Here is a 20,552-nt window from a genome sequence, read left to right as displayed (position 1 = left end):
AAACTTGGATTCTTATGAGTCTTACTTTATCCCTACAATAAAGTTTCTTTTGTTCTTTAGTTAGTTAGAGTGGGTTTTGGTTACCTACAATCAAAAGAGATATCAGTGGATCATCTTCATAGGTTAGGAGCTTCGTCTCTACTCCAGTTCCTCAGCTGGTGTCCTGTTACATATGGAAATATCTCCTATTCTTTACTTTTTCTAGACCTTCTTTAAGAGGTGGTTGAAATAGCACCTAAGGGCATTCCAGGAAAAACCAAATTTGGGGACAAGCATGAAATAAGGATTAGTGTTGGGAAAAGGCAAGGAGTTGGTTGTGGCTCCTTTTTAATTTGGGGGCACAATTCTTTTCTCTAAGTTGCTGATCTTCAAGTGTGGGGCAGATGATCAGAACATACTGGGAGATGAGGTTGTTGAACAGGAGTAGGAGGGGCAAACAGAGGCATAGCTTGGGGGATAGGAAAATGCCAGGCAAAGAGTTGTAGACCCTCGCACTTGGGCACCATTAAATTGAGAAATGACATAATGAAATTGAGGAATGACATGATGACCTTGAACAATTAGAATCATATTTTCTAGCTCCTAGGAGCAATTGTATGACAAATTCCTCATGTTACTGATGAGGAAGTAGAGATCTAAGGATGAAAATATAGTAAAAACAGGTTAGATTTAGTGAATACTTTCTACAGGGCAGGCTCTGTTCCAAGCTCTTTACACATATCAGCCATTTAATCCTCACAACAAGTCTATGAGGTTGGCATTATTGTGCTCATCTCATAGAAGAGAAAACTGAGGCACAGAGGAATTAGGTAACTAACCCAAAGTCACAGAGTAAGTAAGTGGTAGAGCCAGAATTTGGATATAGAACATTTTTATTCAGACCCTGTGTCTTTTGCCATTATACCAGACTACTTCTCATAAGTAACCGAAGATCATTGGTGCTTTGTCATTATAAATGAAAGCTGATAAAATGTGTGTGTGACTTTCTTAGTCAAATGTGGCAACATGTTGTGATTCATGGAAAACACAAGAAATTAGGCAAAGGTTTTAATTAGAGGAAAGTGATTAAAAGTTTAGAAATTAAAAATGAGGAAAAACGAAAGTTTAGTAGACCTATGCTATCTCCAATGACCTAAAGGAGATGAGAAAACAAAATTCTCAGACATCTGCCAGTTCCTAGTGACTTATAAACTGTTTAACTTTAAAGAAAAAGAATACCAACTTGTTTTGTGATTCTCACACCACAAATGGTGTGATAATCCTGCCAACTGATTTCTGTAATCCTCCAAAGTATGGCCTCCTGAGGAAGAAATAATGCTCATATTGAGGTCCACCATTGTCTGATTTCTTAATGGTCAGAGAAGCCTTGAGTCCAGTGAAATATCAAAGTTGGAATTGTTTTTCAAGTGCATGTTCCATGAATGGGGTAGCCATTCAGAGCTCATGGTTTTATGCAGGAGACATTCATAAGTCTTGCTTGTTGAGTAGTAATTCATTGATTCAGCATATATTTACTGAGCACCCACTAGGTGCAAGACACTGTATTAAGTACTAGAGATACTCTGCTGAGCATCTGGAAACATGGAAGACTGAGCCAACACAAAACGTTCTACCTCCCACTACAAACACATAGATGCCCTGGACAAAATATACCAAAATAAAATTGTAAACTTAAATAATTGAGTTTAGAAAAATTCTCCAGATGCTGTAAGTGGGGAGGAAAGTCTAATCCAGAATAGAGAGTGGGATCTGGTACATGGTGACCTGTCAGGGCCCTGGCCTGGAATATGGATCCCAGGAGCTAGAGGTGGCAGTTTTGAATCTCATATAGGAAGAAGAGGGGAAGTCTTGAGCCATTGTGAGGTGGAATGTGGTAAGATGACTCCTGCATAAAACTGGATGTTCTGAACGGCTGCCCTGGGTTATGAAAAGGGTCTACGAAAACCCTTCATCAATCAGCTAGGGAATATGGCAAGGAAGCTTGCCATCTGTTCAGGGCTCTGAGTGGAAAAAAAGCCACCAAGAAATGGAATCCCACCTTCTTCCACATATAAGCAAAGTCCATATTTGCACTAGCTGAGCAGTGGAGCATCCTGAGATGAGAAATTACATAACAACCTGGGTTGAATGGGAGAAGCAAATAACAAATCACTCTGAGGAGGCTCCACAGAGGAGTTCCATAGGGGAAAAAACTCTGCAGAAAATGAATATACAATCCAAAATCAAATAAAGGAACTGTGATGGGTAAAGAGAATAAGTTCAATTAAAATGAAAATTATCCCTGAGGTAATAGAAAAGTCTGAAACAGACATGTTTAAAATTATTGAAGATATAACAGTAACTATAATTAAGGAATAGGATAGTGTTTTAGTTTGCTAATGCTGCTGGAAATGCAGTATACCAGAAATGGGTTGGCTTTTGTAAAGGGAATGTATTAAGTTACAAGTTTATGGTTCTAAGGTCATAAAAATGTCCAAACTAAGGCATTCAAAGAAAGATACCTTAACTTAAGAAAGGCTGATCTGGGAAGGCACATAGCTGGTGTTTGCTGGCCCCTTGGCTTCTGGTTTCAAACAGCTTCCTTAGTGGCATTTTCTTTCTGCATCTCCAAACGTCTCTGCCTGTGTCGGCTCTAAGCTTTTAATAAAATGGCTCCCTCTTCAAGGGCTCCAGTAAACAGATTAAGACCCACCATGAATGGGTGGAGATACATTTCCATGGAAACAATCTAATCAAAAGGTCCCATCCACAATTGTGTGGGTCACAGCTCCATGGAAATAACCTAATTAAAAAAGATCCCACCAAAATAATAGGTCTGTCCCAGAAGTTGGCTGGAGTTGAAACAACATGGCTTTTCTGAGGTGTTAAACAGTGTCAGACCAGCACAGATAGTATAAAAGGAAGCAAAAGTGGGGTTGAATAGAAGACACGGCAATGAAGAAAACCAAAAAGATCCTGCCTTTGAGGGACTCACAGTCTAGTTGGAAGACAGATAAAGAAAGAAGAAGGGGTGAAAATTCACTTTAGAAGAGGGACAGCAAAGAGAGCTATGGAAGCCCAGAGAAGGGGCACTAGAGCAATTCTTACCAGAGAAGATGATCTTTAATCTGAGGTGGGAATCACACCATTACTCACTTAAAGGAGCAGGAGGAAAAGTCTTCAGACCAAAGAGAACAGTGGGTGTTAAAGTCTGGGGTAACTTCAAGAATAGAACACTCCAAACTGCCCCAGTCCAGTGTGAGTCTACAGTTCCTCTGCTGATACAGAGATTTCCCTAAAGACACTAAGTACAACATTACATGGAAAGGGATATTTCCCACCTAACCTGAATTTTTTCAGAATAGGCATGAAGTGGTCATTCATCAACTCTCCTCTTGCCACACCAGTCTTCATCTAGTCCTTCAAGCTCAAAAAACTATTGTATCAGGTCTTTGCACATGCTAGATTTACTATCTGGAATAATCTTTCCTTCACACTTTTCTTTTGGGTCTCACCTTAATGGCCACTCATCAGGGAGGCCTTCCTTCACCATGTTATCTTAAGCAAGTCCATCTCTAACACTGTTCTCTATCTCACCCCTTGCTTGTTTTTTTTTTTTTTCATTTACCATAATATTTATTTCTTTATTACTTCTTTTCCACATCTCCTCTGTTAGAATGTTGGCTACAGAGGCAGGGAATTATCTTGATTACTGCTGTACTTCCAATGCCTGTCATAGAGTAGATGTTCAGTTATTGAATGGATAAATTAATAAATTCAGGTAATATTATGAAATTAGTGAATAACAAAATCAATACACTAGAGAAATGTTTATGAAACTTATGCCAAGCTCAGGGGATACAATGGTGGAAAGGATAGACATGAACCTTGCAGTTTAGTGAAGGAGAAACATCAACAAGACCTTGGAATGATAGGGATGGCACAGCAGGCTGGGGAAGCACCTGGCAAGAGGATCAGTTTAGTACAGAATCAGGGAAGGCCTCCAGAAGGAAGCATCATTTAAGCTGAGGCCAGATGGATGAATAATCCTCCAGTTAAAGGGGTGATGGAAGATGTACCAGGCTGAGAGAAGCCCAGACAGAAGAGCGGCATGGCTCTTTGGGGAAAATGGAAAGTTATTCCACACAGGCAAAGCTTAGCACTGCAGCAGGAAATAAAAAGTGGAGAGGTAAGGCAAGACCTGGTCATGAGGGTTTTCAAGTAACGATAAAGAGTTTGGAGGTTGTCCTAGGATCAATAAAGAACCATCAAACATTTTCATTGAGGGAGTGGCATTTCATAAAGATGGCCTTGGGGGAGCATGGAGGATATGAAGATGGCTTAGATGTGGTGGTGGCAATGAGGGTGGAGTGAACTGGATGATCGTAAGAGAGGAGAAAGTTGACGGTGGAGGAGAATGAAGGCTGGTACCTTTGTTTCTAGCATGAGTAATTAGGTGAATGGGGGGGAGGCACTTTGGGTCAGTATCCACCAGAGAACCACAACATCTAGTAAATGCCTCATAAATCTATGTTTACTGAAGTAGAAAGTGTCTCAGTGGGATATAGAGTTTTCAAAACCATGATTGTGTGTCAGCTCACTTTTGATTTCCACGTATGATGTACCATTTCCTACTGTCTCTGCCTGCCTTGGATTACCCATTCATGACCTACCAGCATAGCCACAGCTCAGTGGTTCTAACCCCCAGTCCCCACTGACCACCAGTTAAGGAGTGTGTATTGTACCCTCCCCCACTCTTTCCAGCCACCAGTGTCATTATGATCAGTGACACTGCTGTAGATTTTCATTAATTCTCTTGGTATTTTACATTAATTGTAACATTAAAATTTATACTCAACAGTATTATTACAATTTTCCACTACTAATGAAATTATTTTTTTTGGTCATTTGTGTTTGAAAGTCACTAGCATAAAATTCACTTCCAACAATATTACAGTGCTTTTCAATGTCCTTGGAATTTTTGATAAGTCAATACTAAGAGAATGCCTGGTAAGCATGTTTCTCTTGGGAAAAGAAGGCTTTTTATTTCATCATAGTTGGACTCAAGCTCTTTGATAGAGGATAAAAGGTACTAAAAACTGAGAACAATGTGTTTGTTTGCAGATGTGTTCAAACACAATTCTTGGTAATTCAGAGGATAATCTTATATTCTAGGATAATTCACATTCTTGGTCCTTTTTACGTTGTTCTAGAAAAATACAATAAATTGTGTGCTGGCAGAGAGCAATATTCAGAACCATGCATTGTTTGGAAGTGCAAGGACCCTGAAATCACTATATTCAACTGACTTTCCAAGGAGCAGGGGAGCTCGAGCATGGCTATTAAAGCACTAGAAACAAGGCTTATTTCAGAGGCCCAATTCAGAGGCTGGTGAGAGGACTTTCCTCTTGGGGCAGTTGTGTGGGGAAGGGAAGGTGTACAGGCAGGGCCAGCTGCGTGGAGGAGCCCTGTATACTGCCCCAGAGCCTGCACTGAAAAGGGCCTCGTGCTTGCTTTGGTATTTGGCTATTACTGTCTTGAAATTCTTAATAAGTTTTGATCAAGAGGTCCCACATGTTCATTTGGCATTGGGGCCTGCAAATTGAATATCTGGTTCTGTGTATAGCTTTGGAGCCAGACAAACTTGGCTTTAAGACGTACATGTTCTCTAGTTATTGACCATGCTTCAATTTCCTTATCTGTAAAACCAGATAAAATATACCTTCCACTCAGGCTAGACGTGAGGGGTAAAAATAAATAAATGTCTGGCATTCAACGGACCTGAAAGGTAGTGACAGACCCTGAGACATGCCCAGTAGGATTCTCATTTCCATAGGCAATATTCATAATTAAACTTCTTTTTATGACTTTATGTCAGGGACACTGGCCACCTGGGAAAGGAAAACAATGTGAGGCATAGAAGCTAATCCCAGGTATGCTGGTTAGGAACATACCAAGCAAGGGCTGTTTTCCTAAAAGGGATAGTCCTTAGACTGGGGTCTTACCCAGCGGTTTTCAACCTTTTTATACTACTATGGCATGACAGATAATCAACAATACAACATAGACCCACTTTCTCATGATCCTCGCATGCTTCCCTTTTCTCTAGTAACCTCTTACAACAGCTTACAAGTGAGACTAACATCATTATGAAGATCCTTTTGACCTTGATTTAATGTATTTTGTCAGTTTATTAACTCATGTATTAATTTATTTTAACTATTATCTTTAAAAATTTGTTGTCCACATACCACACAGAGATCTTGACAAGCCCGTGTGTCACAAGTCCATGTCTGAGAACCAGGAATGTGGTCCTCAGGATCCCATGCAAGGGTTTCCCCCTATGACAGCCCAGGCAAAGTAGGCCCTATATGGAGACTGCCATGATTTTGAAGGTGAAGGTGTACGTGGCCGGGCTGTAGCCTGAATGAGTGACACCAGTTAGGAGGCATGGCAGCTACAGTCACAGAAACCCAGTCATAGAAATCCCAAGTAGTGAGATGGATAAACCTGTGACAAAGAGAAAGCCATCTTGAAACATCCAGTTGGACATTTTTTCCAAGAAAGGAAAAAAGACTTTGAATCAAATTAATAAGAAACACAGGCTAACTCCTGGGCATTTTGCTTCTGCTCTGGTCCACAAATGATAACTCAGAGGATTATAGTAGGAGTCAGGGTGACTTTTGTTGGATTCAACTTGGGTTTGTGGGCAGCTTGGAGTCCAAATGGTAGATTGCAAGAGAAGGCACCGGAGCCTCTGCCATACTCATGCTCCCATGCTGGTCAGGCCCCTGAGCATGTGCACTTTGTGCCGGGGAGAGCAGGCCTGGGCCTCTCCCCCAGTCTTCAGGCCCACTGAGGCACGGGGCCTACCGCATAGTCTCAGGAGATGTGGGAAGGGAACACAGGTCGGACAGCGGCTTTTCAGCGGCACATTTTATGAAATGACCACATCACAAATAGGTGTTGCTCTTTCTTAACTTCCTCCCGAGTGCCTGGTGGGCAGTAAGGCATGGCTGTCTGCTGAGCCCTCTCAGGCCGGAGGAGCTTTTGTGATGATTAACACTTCTCAAGGCCTCTCAGTGCAGCATGTAAATGTAAATGGCCATCAGAAGAAACCTAGTCTTCCAAAACCCTTTCATCCGTCTCTCTCTAGTGTTAACTGGATCAGGCTTTAGATGAGGGGTGGTGGCATGGCAAGCCTAACAAATCTAGCAGAACTATGGGTGATTTGCCTCTTATCTCTCAGCGGTATTAAGGGTTCCTAGATAGGTGCACAGGTGCATAGTAGGTGCACAGCTGTTGGGCCTACAAGACATGGTACAAAAAGGTGTTTCAGTCAAATTATTACAATGACTAACGATTGACTAATTTATTAAACTCCTCAGGACATAGCTGCAAAAAACATGTACCGACGCACAAATGTTTATTTTCCAAGATGGTGATTTTGCCTTAGACAGCTTGAATATCACTCCTCAGATCCTCTCAAGGACTACAATTAAAAAATTGTCATTCACCACACTGACTCTCAGGAGACCAGAGACATAACATCCCAACAATGCAGCCACAACAGCAGCTTTTAGCACAAGCTGAAGAAAACACAAATGCATTCAGGAAGACTCTGGAGAGAACAAGATGTTCCTCTGTCCTCTACTTAACATAAAACCCCCAAACTCAGCAAATAGATTTAGCTTCCTCTGGTACCAATTTTCCAGCACGTTGTACAACAAATATCAAGCTCCCAGGGAAGAAATCCAAAGAATGCTTTAACTCCATTTCTGGTTTTTGATCATTCTGTGATATATATATATATATTTTACCTGTTGTCGAATCTCTTCCTCCATTTTTACTGGTGAGCCCAATTCTGCCACTTGTTTGACACCTTCACTTGCATATCCTCCATACTCCCACAGCACATAATTCTTGGAGTGGGACCCGCCAATGATTGCAGACCAGTGATTAGCCCGACCTGAGAAAACAAATCAGGTTGCAGACGTTAGTGTCACCATGGCTAAAACACAAGTCCCTTAAGTGTCAGGGAGGCGGTATAAGATTGCAGTTCAACCAGGCCCAACTAAACCCCTACTCTGTGTTGGGCCCTGGTGATGAGTAAGACAGAGTTCCTTTTTTCAAGACGTAGTCAGTCTTGGGAATGTACAGACAGGGCAACAGCAGATGCATGAACGAAACCCAGAGGAATCCCAGAAGGATAGATTCTGTCTGGGAGGGTTTCAGAGAATGGGGCACCTTGAGAGAACTGTCAAGGCCAATCCGGGTTGTAGACAGAGTAGAGAGGAAAGACTATTTTTGGCAGACTTGGAAACATCAGGTAACATTGTGTGTTTGGGGAGCCATAAGTAATTCAGTATTGCTGTGCTGCAAACTGTCAAGGGGAGAGGTAGGGAAGGATGCCAGCGAGATAGGAAGATGTCCATTCATGGATGGCCTTGTACTAAACCCTTTGGGAATTTGGATGTTATTCGTATTTTAGATAAATTAACCAAGCAGCAGTGTTAAGAGTGCATTAGAGGGAGTCAAACTGGAGTGTGGAACTGGAAAAGCAAACAAGGAACAAAAAGGTCAAGGATTTAAGTGGGGGGAATAGCCTTAGACCAATTCTCAGGAATTAGCAGTGTTGTCCTCAGCTGATTTTATGTTTCTTTCTGTATCAGTGGCAGGTAGGCTAGCCATGTTTAAAGGACAGGAATATGCAGTTTGGGGACATAGAAGTGACCTGTTGACTGTGGTTTGGTGTAGACCATACACAATACAAGAGTAGAGGAAACAGAATAAGCTTTTAGGTACAAAACTTGACCTGAGGATTCTATCAAAGTCCCTGGGGGAAAGCAAGGGGGAATGATTGATAGTAAACATCAACACAGCACTGGATTTATTTTTGCATGTGATGAATACAGATGTACATATATATTTATTATCATGTTATTATTGTAATGTCTTCTTGTTATATATTTCAATATGGTATACATTACATATTGTTCATCGTAAGGTTGGCCTAGTTCTGAGCCATTCTTTGCTTAGTTTTATGAAGCCTCAAATTAAAGAATGCTTTCAAGCATAGGCAAGGAGGAAAACTTGAACTCAATGGACTCAACTGATATTTGAAGGTTTACCACTTGATGGCTTTGTGTGGGCAGAACTCTCCACTATTCTCCATCACCTAAGAAAATGATTCTGAACAAGTCGTGGCCCAACTTACACTTGTTGCCTGCAACCCTAGGGCCCTCTGCTTAAGAACCTGGACACAGAGTCAGGCTGCACCTCCTGACCTGCGAGTGCAGCCATAACCCGCCTCACCATGTGGATATGCCCAATTTCTTGCTTGTGTTTTCCTACATATCCAGGAAAATGGAAATTCCATGTTTATTCCTCTTTTCCCCAGAGAAGACAGATGGGAGAGGATGCCAGATGTTTCTGTAACTCATTTCCTGGGTGAGGAGCATGTTCTGGCTGTCATCGAAGCCAAAAGTACTGCTTGCTTAGGGAAAAGGCTGGCTGATACAACTTCGGTTTGTGATATGAACACAGGGAGCCTCAGGTCTATTGCTCTCCCTATCCTGTTCCACAAGATAACTCCTTGTTCCAGGCCTGTCCTATCTGCAATCCTATGCCTCAGTGGCTTAGCTCATGCTTTTCCCTCTGGGCTCTCCTTCTGCTTGGTTGGTCAACTTTCACTCTCCTTCATGATCTACCCAGAAGCTTCCCATGATCACCCCAGGCAGACCTAAGCTCTTGTCCAGTCTCCACATAGCACAGATCACATTTATTAGCATGATTACACACCTGTGTCCCCATTAGACTGTAAGCCCTGTGAAAACCTGTTTCATCGCTGCACCCCTAGTGCCTAGCATTGTGCCTGATAATTTTGCGAGTTTTTAGTACACATTTATCGAAGTATTTCATCCTAACCATAACATGGGAAGGTGGGAGCATATGTACTAGCCATCTAGGAGCCAACTTGCATAGATTTGACTGAATCTGATTAAATTCAAGTCTCCGTTCAACAAAATTTCTGGCATCTTCTAGGCTAAAGCACTTGGTCTCCTGCATATGGTTAAATATTTAAAAAAAATAAATAAAAACAATAAACAAAGACATTGGTTTCAAGCCAGAAGACAGGGATTCGAATCCTAACATTGCCACTTAACTAGCTGTGTAAACTTGATCAAGTTCCAGTTACCTAGTTTATCTGACTCTTGGCTCCCTCTGCTGTATTTTGAAGATGATCATACCTGCCATCTTGACTTATGACAATTAAGTTAAATTATTTTAAAAATGAAATAATATATATGTGAAATCATTACTGGCACACAAAAAAGCACTCAATAATTATAGTTTCCACCTCCCTGGCTGTTAGAAAGTTTACAGAAATGTGTAAAGCATGAGTCTTGCCCTTAAATCAGTAAAAAATGTAAGAAATATGAATGATACATTGGGTAAGATAAGTAAGACAATAGGAGCAAGCACAAGGTTTAGGAGATGGATCCAGATGAATATTTTTGGTTTATTCACATCCATTCATGATGTGCCAAGCACAGCAGCAGGAGCAGAATAAGGACACGGGTGGGGGTGGCGAACAGATGGATAAAAGGATTAATTGCAATCCAGCATGGTCTGGGTTATTATAGAAATAAGATCACGGATGATGAACGTGAGGGTCAGAGGGTTTGAGCCACTTCCCCACTCACAGCTGGCAAAGGGTAAAGGTGTGTTTCAAGCCCAGCTGACTTCAGAGCTCATGTTCTTTTCACTACATCCCACTGAGAGGTCAGGGAATGGAAGTAGAGGACAAAAAAATAAGATGAAAAGAAAGTCAGGGCTAGGTTGTGGAGGTTGCTGAGTGCTTATCCATGGGAAAAGGTTTAGGAAAATGAAAGACATGATGAAAGGATCCTTTTGGGAAGAATGACATGACAATTTTTACCACTTACTGAGCACTAACTATTTATCAGGCCAGTGCCAAGGACTTGACATATATTATCTCACTAAACACTCAAAAAAGAAGCTTTTTTGATGCAAATACTATCATAATCCCTATCTTTCATATGAGAAAACTTAATTAGAAAGGCTAAATGAGTTAACCCAAGACACAGAATCAGGGGAGAGAAGAACCTGGATTTAAACTTGATTCTGTCCATCACCAGTGTCCAGCCTTTCTCCATCACAAGGTCCCGTATCTCTGACAGGACATGCACAGTGGTAGAAAGGGAGAGGACCCAAAGGCAAGGACACCAAATAGGAGTTCCTTCAACACATTCCCTCATGGGTTGTATAGGGTCTGAACTCAGTTTTCTAATCTCAGTTCTGTAACTTGCTAGCTTGAACAAATTAGTTGTTCAACTGCTGAACTCAATTTTTTAAACCTGTAAAGTGGAGCTATTGATATGACCAGCCTCTTAGTGTTGTTCTGAGGCCGAAGTCCATGAGGTCATGATTAGTGGCTGGCATATGAAATGGGCTCAATTAAATATTATTTGGTTAAATTAAATTTAGATGGGGATAGGGCAAATCCAGACAGCTTTTAGGAAGGCATGGGAACTGAGGGGAATCTAATTAGGTGATTGGGTAGCAGTTTGATTTAGAATTTATGGGTGGAGAATGTTGGATGCAAAGATCTGAATCTGAAAGTCTGGGACCTGCAGAATGAGGTAGATAAAAGGCCCCAGCTAGCTGGGACAAAGAGAAGTTTTCCCTAAGGCCCTATCACCTTTGGGAAAATGGGGGAGGGAGAGAGAAGGAAGCCCAAAGTATTAGGTGACCTGGGGAGAAAGTGGCTAGTCTAATGCTTGTGGCCTTCCCAAAGGAGTACTCAAGCAGGCTACCTCTGGGGTCCTTGATCAAATATGAGGCTTCAGGCCTAGATTGACAGGGGCAGAGAAGCAAAGACTATTGACAACTCTTTCAGCTCTTGGGTAAGAACCATAGCTCTTTGGTTTAGCATGCCCCTCACTGGTTATGGCAGTGGCCTACACATCTCTGGGGTCTAGACAATTATTCCCAATAACTTGCATGAGGCTTACATGGGACAGAGGCAGATGGAACGTTAGGTGATAAAAATAATTAGTGTGCATTTGAGATACTGATGAGCCAACCAGGTGAATTTGTCTAAAAAGCCACTCCAGAAAGATATCCTGAATATGTGTGTAGTGACTACCTTTCCTGTTGTCAGAACTGATGCTAAAGTATCAGGGCTCACAATGATGCTTGAAAGGTCAGCACCTATCACAGAAGGACAAGTTTTGTCTGGCATTTTGTTTGGCCTTACGTTGGAGTGGGCATGCTGCATGGTCAGTGGATTCTCTGAGGTCTTCTGCACATGGCAGGTGTTCAGTGACAGTCCAAATTTCCTTTGCCAGTGACTGCATTCCCCCGCCAATCCCAGTCCTACAGAACGCCCACCATTCATTTCCTTGACACCCATTCATAGCACTTCACTGGAGAATATTCTACAACCTTGTAGACTAGATGTGTTACAACCTCCTGTTACACAACCTCAGTCTCACTCTGAAGTGAACAAACCTTTGTTTTGAGCCCCAGTTGTGTCCTCACAGAATTTGCTATAATAGCTACACTAGAATTCTCCCAATCTTTAAATCTCAGCTTCCTTGTTGCCTTTTTCTTTCAGTAGATGACCCTCCTACTTAACTCTTCTGAGAAGACCAAAGTCAACCCATCCACATACCATGTGGCTAGTGACCAACAGAAAAATGCTCTGGACCTGCCAGCCCTATTGCTAAGAGATGTCTTGGATCTCATTTCTCTCTTGCCCTTGGTATTTTCACTCTAGGCTGAGTTCCAGAATCTGTGGTTCTGATGCTTTAATGTTGGCCACAGAACTTGGCTCCTATGAGATTGCCCCTGGGTACTGCCCAGGACACAGCTTATACTGTGTGCTCTGGCTCTTCTTGCTGCTGGCACTTTAGGAACTCACTCTGAACAAGCAATTCTGACTTTTGGGATTCCATCCCAGCATGACCTCCTGGCAAAAACCCTGCATGGGGAGGTCTGTCAACTGGGCCAGAAATTCCTCAGCTTTGTATTTTTCTGCCTTCTTCACTCAACTAACCATTTTTATTTCCCTAAGTTCTCAAAAGAGTTGTCCCTCCCTTATTCCAGTATGATTCTTGCATTTATGTTATGCTTATTAAATTCTTTTCTATTTCTTCTGAAGCTTTCAATAATAATATTCTATTCTTTCAATTAATCCATTCAATAAAAATTACTGGGAATCTACAATGGGCTAGGCTAGAGATTAGAAAATTTTGGTCTTTGGGTCAAATCTTGCCTACACCCTGTTTGTTTTCAATAAAGATTAGAACATAGCCATGCTCATTTGCTTACATATTGTTTATGGCTACTTTTATGCTATGACAGCAAAGTTGACTAACTGCAACTGAGACAACATGGTCCACAAAGCCTAATATATTTACTGTCTAGTCATTTGTATGGTTTGCCAAAACCTGTGTCAAGCCATGGAGACTCTGGGATGATTCAGACTCGGTCCTGCCCTTGAGATGTTCAGTCTTGAGGGTGAGATGGAGGGTATGAGGGATAGATAGATCATGATAGGCAATTATAATAAAGTGTGATGCAGATTTGATAAAGGCAAATAAAAAATGATATGACAACACAAAGAAGTGGACACAACACAGACTGCACCAAAGAAGGCTTCCTGGAGGAGATGGCAGCTTTGGTAAATTCTGAAGAATAAGTAAGAATTAGCAAGGCTGATTGGGGCTTGGGGGGGGCAGGTATCTTTTAGAAGAATAGTATGGGCAAAAGCAAAGGCATACAAAAAATCTTGATGTATGTGGAAAACCATAAGTAGGTGAATTTTGTGTGTGTGTGTGTGTGTGTGTGTTTGTAAGGAAGGGATAATCCAAGATGAAGCCATTCAACCTCATGAAAGGATGTGAATGTCTTAATAAGAACTTTTTATTTATTTTGAAAGCAATGTGAAGTAGAGGAGAGAATAAGATATTACTGTCTACAGGTGAGTCCCAAGCCTATATATGCTAATATAACTTCTGCTTCTGACTCTGTTGAAGCAAATGGCACTGGGCTAGCCCTTCAGCTATAAGTAATATAAAATTGGCCAAAATATAGGAAGCATCAGTTTCCAGCTGTTAGAACACAGAGAGCAAAGGGCTATGATCCCTGAGAGAAGGTGACACAAGGGGCAAGTTTCATGTTTGTCCTAGCTTTCTGTGGGGGCACTTTCTGGTTTGTGATACAAGAATGTGGGGTACAAGCAGAGCTGGACCATTTGATTGAGCTGAAGGGTTGAGAGTGGAATTCGGGGCTGTTGAGGTAGATGAATTTACTGGTAAGAATGTCAGAAAGTGGGGAGATGCACAGTGGAAGAGCATCAAAAATATCCATAACAGTCCTCTTATGTCTTTGATCAAACACTAAACTGACCATACATAGGGCAAGATTCCATAAGGCCTGGCAGAAGATAGCTACAGAGGAGGTATGAGGCAAATGGAGATACCCAGAGGTTACATAATGCTGGAGATGTAAGAGCTCCAACCATTCATATAAAAGAGCCCCTGCTAACCACTCTGGGCAATCACTTGAGGCCCTAGAAAGGGCACAACTTTGGAATAGTTATTTTAGTGCTTAAGCAAGGAATAAGATAGATCACCCTAACAAAACTTAGAAAACAAGCCTCTCAAGGGAGTCAAGCATATTCACTAGTAAATTAACCATCTTCCATATCCAGACCCTTAGCACTGTAGCATCTGCAATGTCTCTCATGCAATCAAAATTGTGTAGAAGCAAGGAAATGTGACCTATAACTAGGATAGAAATGGTTCCTGAGATGACTGAGATGCTAGGATTAGCACATAAGGGCTATAAAACAGCTATTACAAATATGTTCAAGGATTTAAAGGAAAATATAATGATCACCAGATGGCATAATAATGAACAGATGGGAGACGCTTAGCAGAAAGATAGAAACTATTTTTCAAAAAAGCCAGCTAGAAATTCTAGAACTGAAAAATATGGTATCTGTATTAGGGCACAGCAAAGGAAGATATCAGTAAACTGAAAATAGGGCAATAGGAACAATTCAAAATGAAGCACATAGAAAAAAAGACTGAAAAAAATCAACAAAGTCTCAAGGACTTCAGAACACTAATAGGGGGTTTAATACATGGACAATTGGAGTCCCAGAAGGGGTGGAGAGAGAGAGATCACTTTAGAAAAACATTTGAGAAATAATGCCTGAATATTCTCCAAATTTGATGAAAAATATCAAAATACGGATCCAAGATGCTTAACAAGCCCCAAGTAAGAAAAACACAAGAAAATTATACCTAGGCATATCATAATTAATTGTTTATAACCAGCGATAAAGAGAAAATCTTAAAAGCAGTCAGAGGGAGAAAAAGACAATTACAATCAAGGAAACACAGGTAAGAATGACTTCAAAACAAAGCTTCAAAAACAAGGCAACCCAGAAGGTGATGGAATGACACCTTGGAAGGAAACAACAATGACAACAAAAAACCCTGTTAGCCTAAAATTCTGTATCCTGGAAATAATACGCCTCAAAAAAAAAGTAAAATAAAACATTTGTGATAAATGAAAACTGAGTAAATTTATTACCAACACAATTGCAGTATATGAAATATTAAAGAAAGTTCTTCAGGGTGAGGAGAAATGAAAACATATGGAAACCTGGGTCTACATGATGGAATGAAGAGTACGTGAAATGGCGAATATGCGGGGATGGTACACTTTCAATTTGTTCTTCACTGGAAAGTTTCTTCCTTGAGGTACAGAGGCTCAAGGTTTCTCATTCTAGGTAAAACAATGACAACAACAAAAACTTCCATCATTCCTCTTTTCCTACAAAAGTCTACCTTTTGTCCTTCCTGTACCTCCAGACTTTTCAAGAATGTCAGTCTGGGCTCATCGTTTCTACCTCCTCTCCTTAGAGTCTTTCCTCAAATCCTTGCACTCTGACCCTGAACTCCCATCTGAGCATGTTTCCTTGGTAAAGTCTTTGAGATTTTGACTTTGCTTTGGGGTCTATTCCCGCAGTTGGACAATCGCTAGGGGCAATCAAGAAGAAATTACTATTTGCTTTTCTCTTTCCCATTTTTCAATGAAAATATAAGTTCAATTCCATAAAATTCACTTTGTTTAATGTACAGTCTATTGATGAATTTTAACAAATGCATGCAGTCCTAGAATCTCCATCACAACGAAAACATAGAATGGTTCCATTATGTTCCCAAACTCCCCAATGTAGTAGTCTCTTCCCTCACACTGAGCCCCCTGGCAATCTCCGATCTATTTGTTTGCAAAGTTTTGCCTTTTCCAGAATATCATATAAGTGGAATCACCATGTATGTAGCCTTTTGAGTCTGGCTTTTTCCCCTGCTTATCATAATGTATCTGAGATTCATCCATGTTGTGTGTATCAGCTCATCCTTTTCAACTGTCTTGAAAGAATGAAAGGACTTCCCACTGGTTGAAGGTTATCACCGTGTTCCTGTTTCCACCATTTAATAGCTCTATGACATTAAGCAAGTTGCCTAAGTTGTCTAAGAGTAATCAGCCCTCTCATATATTGTCTAGGGTCTTTATAGTTATTACAGGAAAGAATACATATAAAAGCACAACACAATTCCTGGTACCTAATAAACATTCAATAAATGGTTATATTTAATATTAATATTCCATTTCTTCAGGGAAGGTAGGGATTGGGAGAAAACTGGGACATGCACAGGACCTGTCCCCTAGGATAGAGTAAAGTTGCAGAGGGATAGCTGTATGGTTCAACTGGTGTTATCAGTTTAGTTGTGGTTTGGGCAGGAATCAATACTGAGGAATATAGAATCCCATAGCATAAGTGGAGCAGTTGGTGGGAAAACGGCAGCAGAATGAGTCAGGCATACAGACAGAGGTTCCCAGAAGCAAGTAATAGGGTCCCTGATACAACCTGGGGGTCAGGGTTCAAAGCATCGCTGCTCTGAGATCTGGGGGCACATCATCAGGGACACCTTGAACATGGAGACAATTTAGAAGGACACGGCTGAGGAGCAAGGGACTCAGGGCCTGGATCTGGGAGCTGGAGGCTCTTTATGAACTGCCTGCCTCATATAGGAATTGCCCTGGGAACTGTGATATAAAAATAACAGTGATTAACTCTCAGTGATATTTTACTGTGTGCTTTTCATATCATTATTAATTTAATCCTCAAGACAAGCCCATTTTGTAGTTTAGGAAGTTAAAGCACATAAAAATAAAAGGACTTTCCCAGTGTTACCCAGTCGAGTAAGTGGCAGAGTCAGGATTTGCTCTAGAGCTGCACTGTCTCATTGAATTTTCTGTGAAGATGGAAATATTTTATACCACATTGTGCAATGTAGTAGCCACTTGCTTTATGTGGCTATTGAACCCTTGTAATATTGCCAATGTGACTGAAGAACTGAATTTTAAATTTTATTTAATCAATTTAAATTTGAATAGCCACGTGTGTATGGTGGCATCATGTTGCACAGCACAGGTCTAGAACCTGGGGTAGGTCTGAGTGTTGCTAAGTTAAGAACCAACTGCGCAGGTGTATGGGAATATGGGAGGGGAGGGTAGAGCCTACTGGGGACTGGGTGTTTTGCAATTATTTTGAATTACAGTGGCAAGTAGACAGCTTGCAGGAGTAACCTGCACTTGAACTAAGAGTTGGCCTGTAGTGACAGCATTTGGTGCCCTGCATCATGCACCCTCTGTCCACATCTGATTTCAGCCACATGGGAAGGCAGGCAGCTGCAAGCACACGCTCATGCTGTCAGTGAGTGTCCATCTCAAGTGTATGGTGCTTCTTTCCATTTCCAAGGACATTTCCTAGTATACTGTGATTCCTTTCTCATGGTCTTCTCGGAAGTTGCATGAACCTTGTTGGCCAACAAGCAAGTGTCTGGGAGTGCAAGGAAGTTAGTGTCCCTGGAGACAATCCTCGATCTGTGGGGTTTGGGGTGTGCTAGTGGAAATTCTGGAAGGCGTTCAGTATACTTCCCAGATGCTGACAGAACCTCCTGACGCCTAGAGCAATGACCTCAGTCATGCACTCTTAAAAAATTGTGGTAAAAAACCATATAAAATAAATATTGCCATTTTAACACTTTTATAAATGTATAACTCAGTGGCATTGATTACATTCACAGGTTATGCAAGCATCACCACTATCTATTTCCAAAATCTTTTCATCACCCCAAATGGATATTCTGTATCTATTAAGCAATAACTCCTTATTCCACCTCCCCCCTGCTCCTGGTAACCTCACATCTATTTCTATCTCTATGAATTTGCCTATTCTAGATATTTCACATAAGAAAAATGTACTCTTGTACTGACTGCTCCTCCACTGTAACCCTCTCCCTACTCCTGCTCCCTGGATCAATTTCAGCATAAATTACCCGAACATAAGTCCTTGAGTTAAGCTCTGCTTTTGAGGGAACTCAGATTCAGACATGGGTCAGCCGACTAATATCATGTGCTTGGGCCCAGAGATCCCCAAAGTAACAGAGTGGGGATTAGACAAGTGCCAAGTGGAGCTGCTCCTCCTGATTCTGTGAGCAGAGTGGTCTTATAACATGTTGATGACCTTCCACCACCCCTCCACCCTAAGAACTTGTCTCCATTGTCACTGTCATCATCCTCACTGTCATTGTTTTCATCATTATCAATAGTTATCATATTGAGCATATTCCCTGGCATCCTACACTTGGAAGGCATTAGCTAATGTCCTTCAGTTTTCACAGTGGTCCTTCTAGGTAGGTCAGTTACCATTCACCTGTTGGGAATGAGGAAAGCGAGCTCCTAGTAAGTGGCAGAGCTGGGAACTGGCATCAGATCTGCCAAAGTTAAGGCCCTGCTGGGGATCTGCCTGAGGCAGGTCCAGATACAGTTACGGGGTCATTCAGATGTCCCTCCTGGCTGTCCCCAGAATCTTCTCCCTGGGAGAAGAAGGATGATGCCTATCCAGGGCCCCTGACAACACGGGGTGCTGGCCTCTTGATGTTTAGAAATTTTGATCTTCTTTGGATTCAGCCTTCCCGACCCAATTTTTCTGAACTTCTGATTCCTGATTTATTTGGGCATCTCTACAGCCTAGTCAATCACCTCTTGATTCTCATTTCAGAAGCAAAGAACATAATCTCCGTCCTCTCTCCCAAACTCCCAGACCCAATGTTCATGTGGAAACTGGTTAGAAGTTGAAATAGCACTGGGGTTGCATTCCTAGAAAGGGAAGTTTTATTTAAAAGTGTCCTTCCAAGCTGACTTTTCCACATAAGCGTTGTTGCATATGGGAGAGAAGCTATATTCCTGGACAACCTCCAAGTGTTTAATACGTCATTAGCACCTGAGTTGGAAACTCCAGGGAAGGAACTGTAGCACTTTGGATGATAAATTCTAAGCAATGTTTATATAATTTTAATCAATATAATTTTAGGTACATGTACTTAAAAATTCAGCAGGAGCAGTAAATAACTTTGCTTTGTTTTTTAGGATGTCACAAAAAGAATGAACTTCTCCCAGTCTCATTAGTTCATTTTTCAGAATTCACTCCTAACTCTGTTAGCTAAATCCTGTAAACAAGTAAGCCAGCACTCTTCTGCATCTGAAAAGTTTTTAAGCAGCAGAGAGGAACAGTTGTGAGAAATAGGATTTACTGAGCACCTACTTGTATCAGGTGCTTTCAAATGCAATATCTAATTTATTTCTCAATCCTGTTTCATTCACTGGGAAGCAGGCTCAGAGAAGGCCTGTAACTTCTCAGTGGACACATTGCCAGTGGGTGGTTGATCCGGGAATTGAATCATGATTGGTCTGTCATGGGAAAGGTGTTTGTTCTGCCAGTGAGAGAGAAGTTCGAGGCCCTGGGGAAATTTTGTTAAGCTAATGATGGAAGCAAAATCTTCTGAACCAAGCCTATATAGAGAACAAAAGGGGAATCAGGCTGGGGTAAAAATTTCATCTCCAATTTGAATTTGAAGGTAAAAGCGAAGGTAGCTCAATCTCCTTCATTGCTCACATATTCAAAATCCCCAAACCAATGATTAGGAAATGCTATATCCAGTTATTTAGAAAAAGCATACTCTATTGCAACCATGTAGAGTTGATTCTAAGAATACAAAGGTAGTCTAACATTAAAAAGTCAATAAATGTAATTCACCACATTAACACAAAAAAAGAAGAAAATATAAGGATATCTTCACAGATTCCAAAGAAACATTTGATTATATTCAATACCCATTCACAATAAAAAATTATCAGCAAGTTAAGAATGGAAGGTAACTTAAAAATATGTATAAAAAGCTACAGTGAAATCATACTTGATGAAATACTAAAATCATTTTCCTAAGATTGGGAATGAGGAAAAACTGCCCACTATCATCATTTCATTTCAACATCATACTGGAGGTTCTAGCCAGTGCCATAAGGCAAGAAAAGAAATAGAAAGCCTAGAGTTTGGAAGAGAATTATTGGTAGAAAACATAATTGTGTATACAAAAGTTGCAAAAGAATCTATATATAAA

The 20,552-nt window shown here is 41.0% G+C and overlaps 1 protein-coding gene across 1 annotated transcript in view; it reads right to left on the bottom strand.

The window, feature by feature from the left end:
* Nucleotides 1–20,552, bottom strand: part of SPON1 (spondin 1) — a 285,884-nt gene that overhangs the window by 113,479 nt on the left and 151,853 nt on the right. Inside the window, exon 6 of the mRNA XM_077114063.1 lies at nt 7,800–7,948. Coding sequence (XP_076970178.1) covers nt 7,800–7,948 — 149 coding nt within the window. The remainder of the gene's footprint in view (nt 1–7,799; nt 7,949–20,552) is intronic.

Source organism: Tamandua tetradactyla, chromosome 8 (genome assembly GCF_023851605.1).
Source record: "Tamandua tetradactyla isolate mTamTet1 chromosome 8, mTamTet1.pri, whole genome shotgun sequence".
NCBI classification, from domain to species: domain Eukaryota; kingdom Metazoa; phylum Chordata; class Mammalia; order Pilosa; family Myrmecophagidae; genus Tamandua; species Tamandua tetradactyla.
Note: the sequence above shows the minus strand (reverse complement) of the source record. Positions and strands in the feature narration are given on the sequence as shown.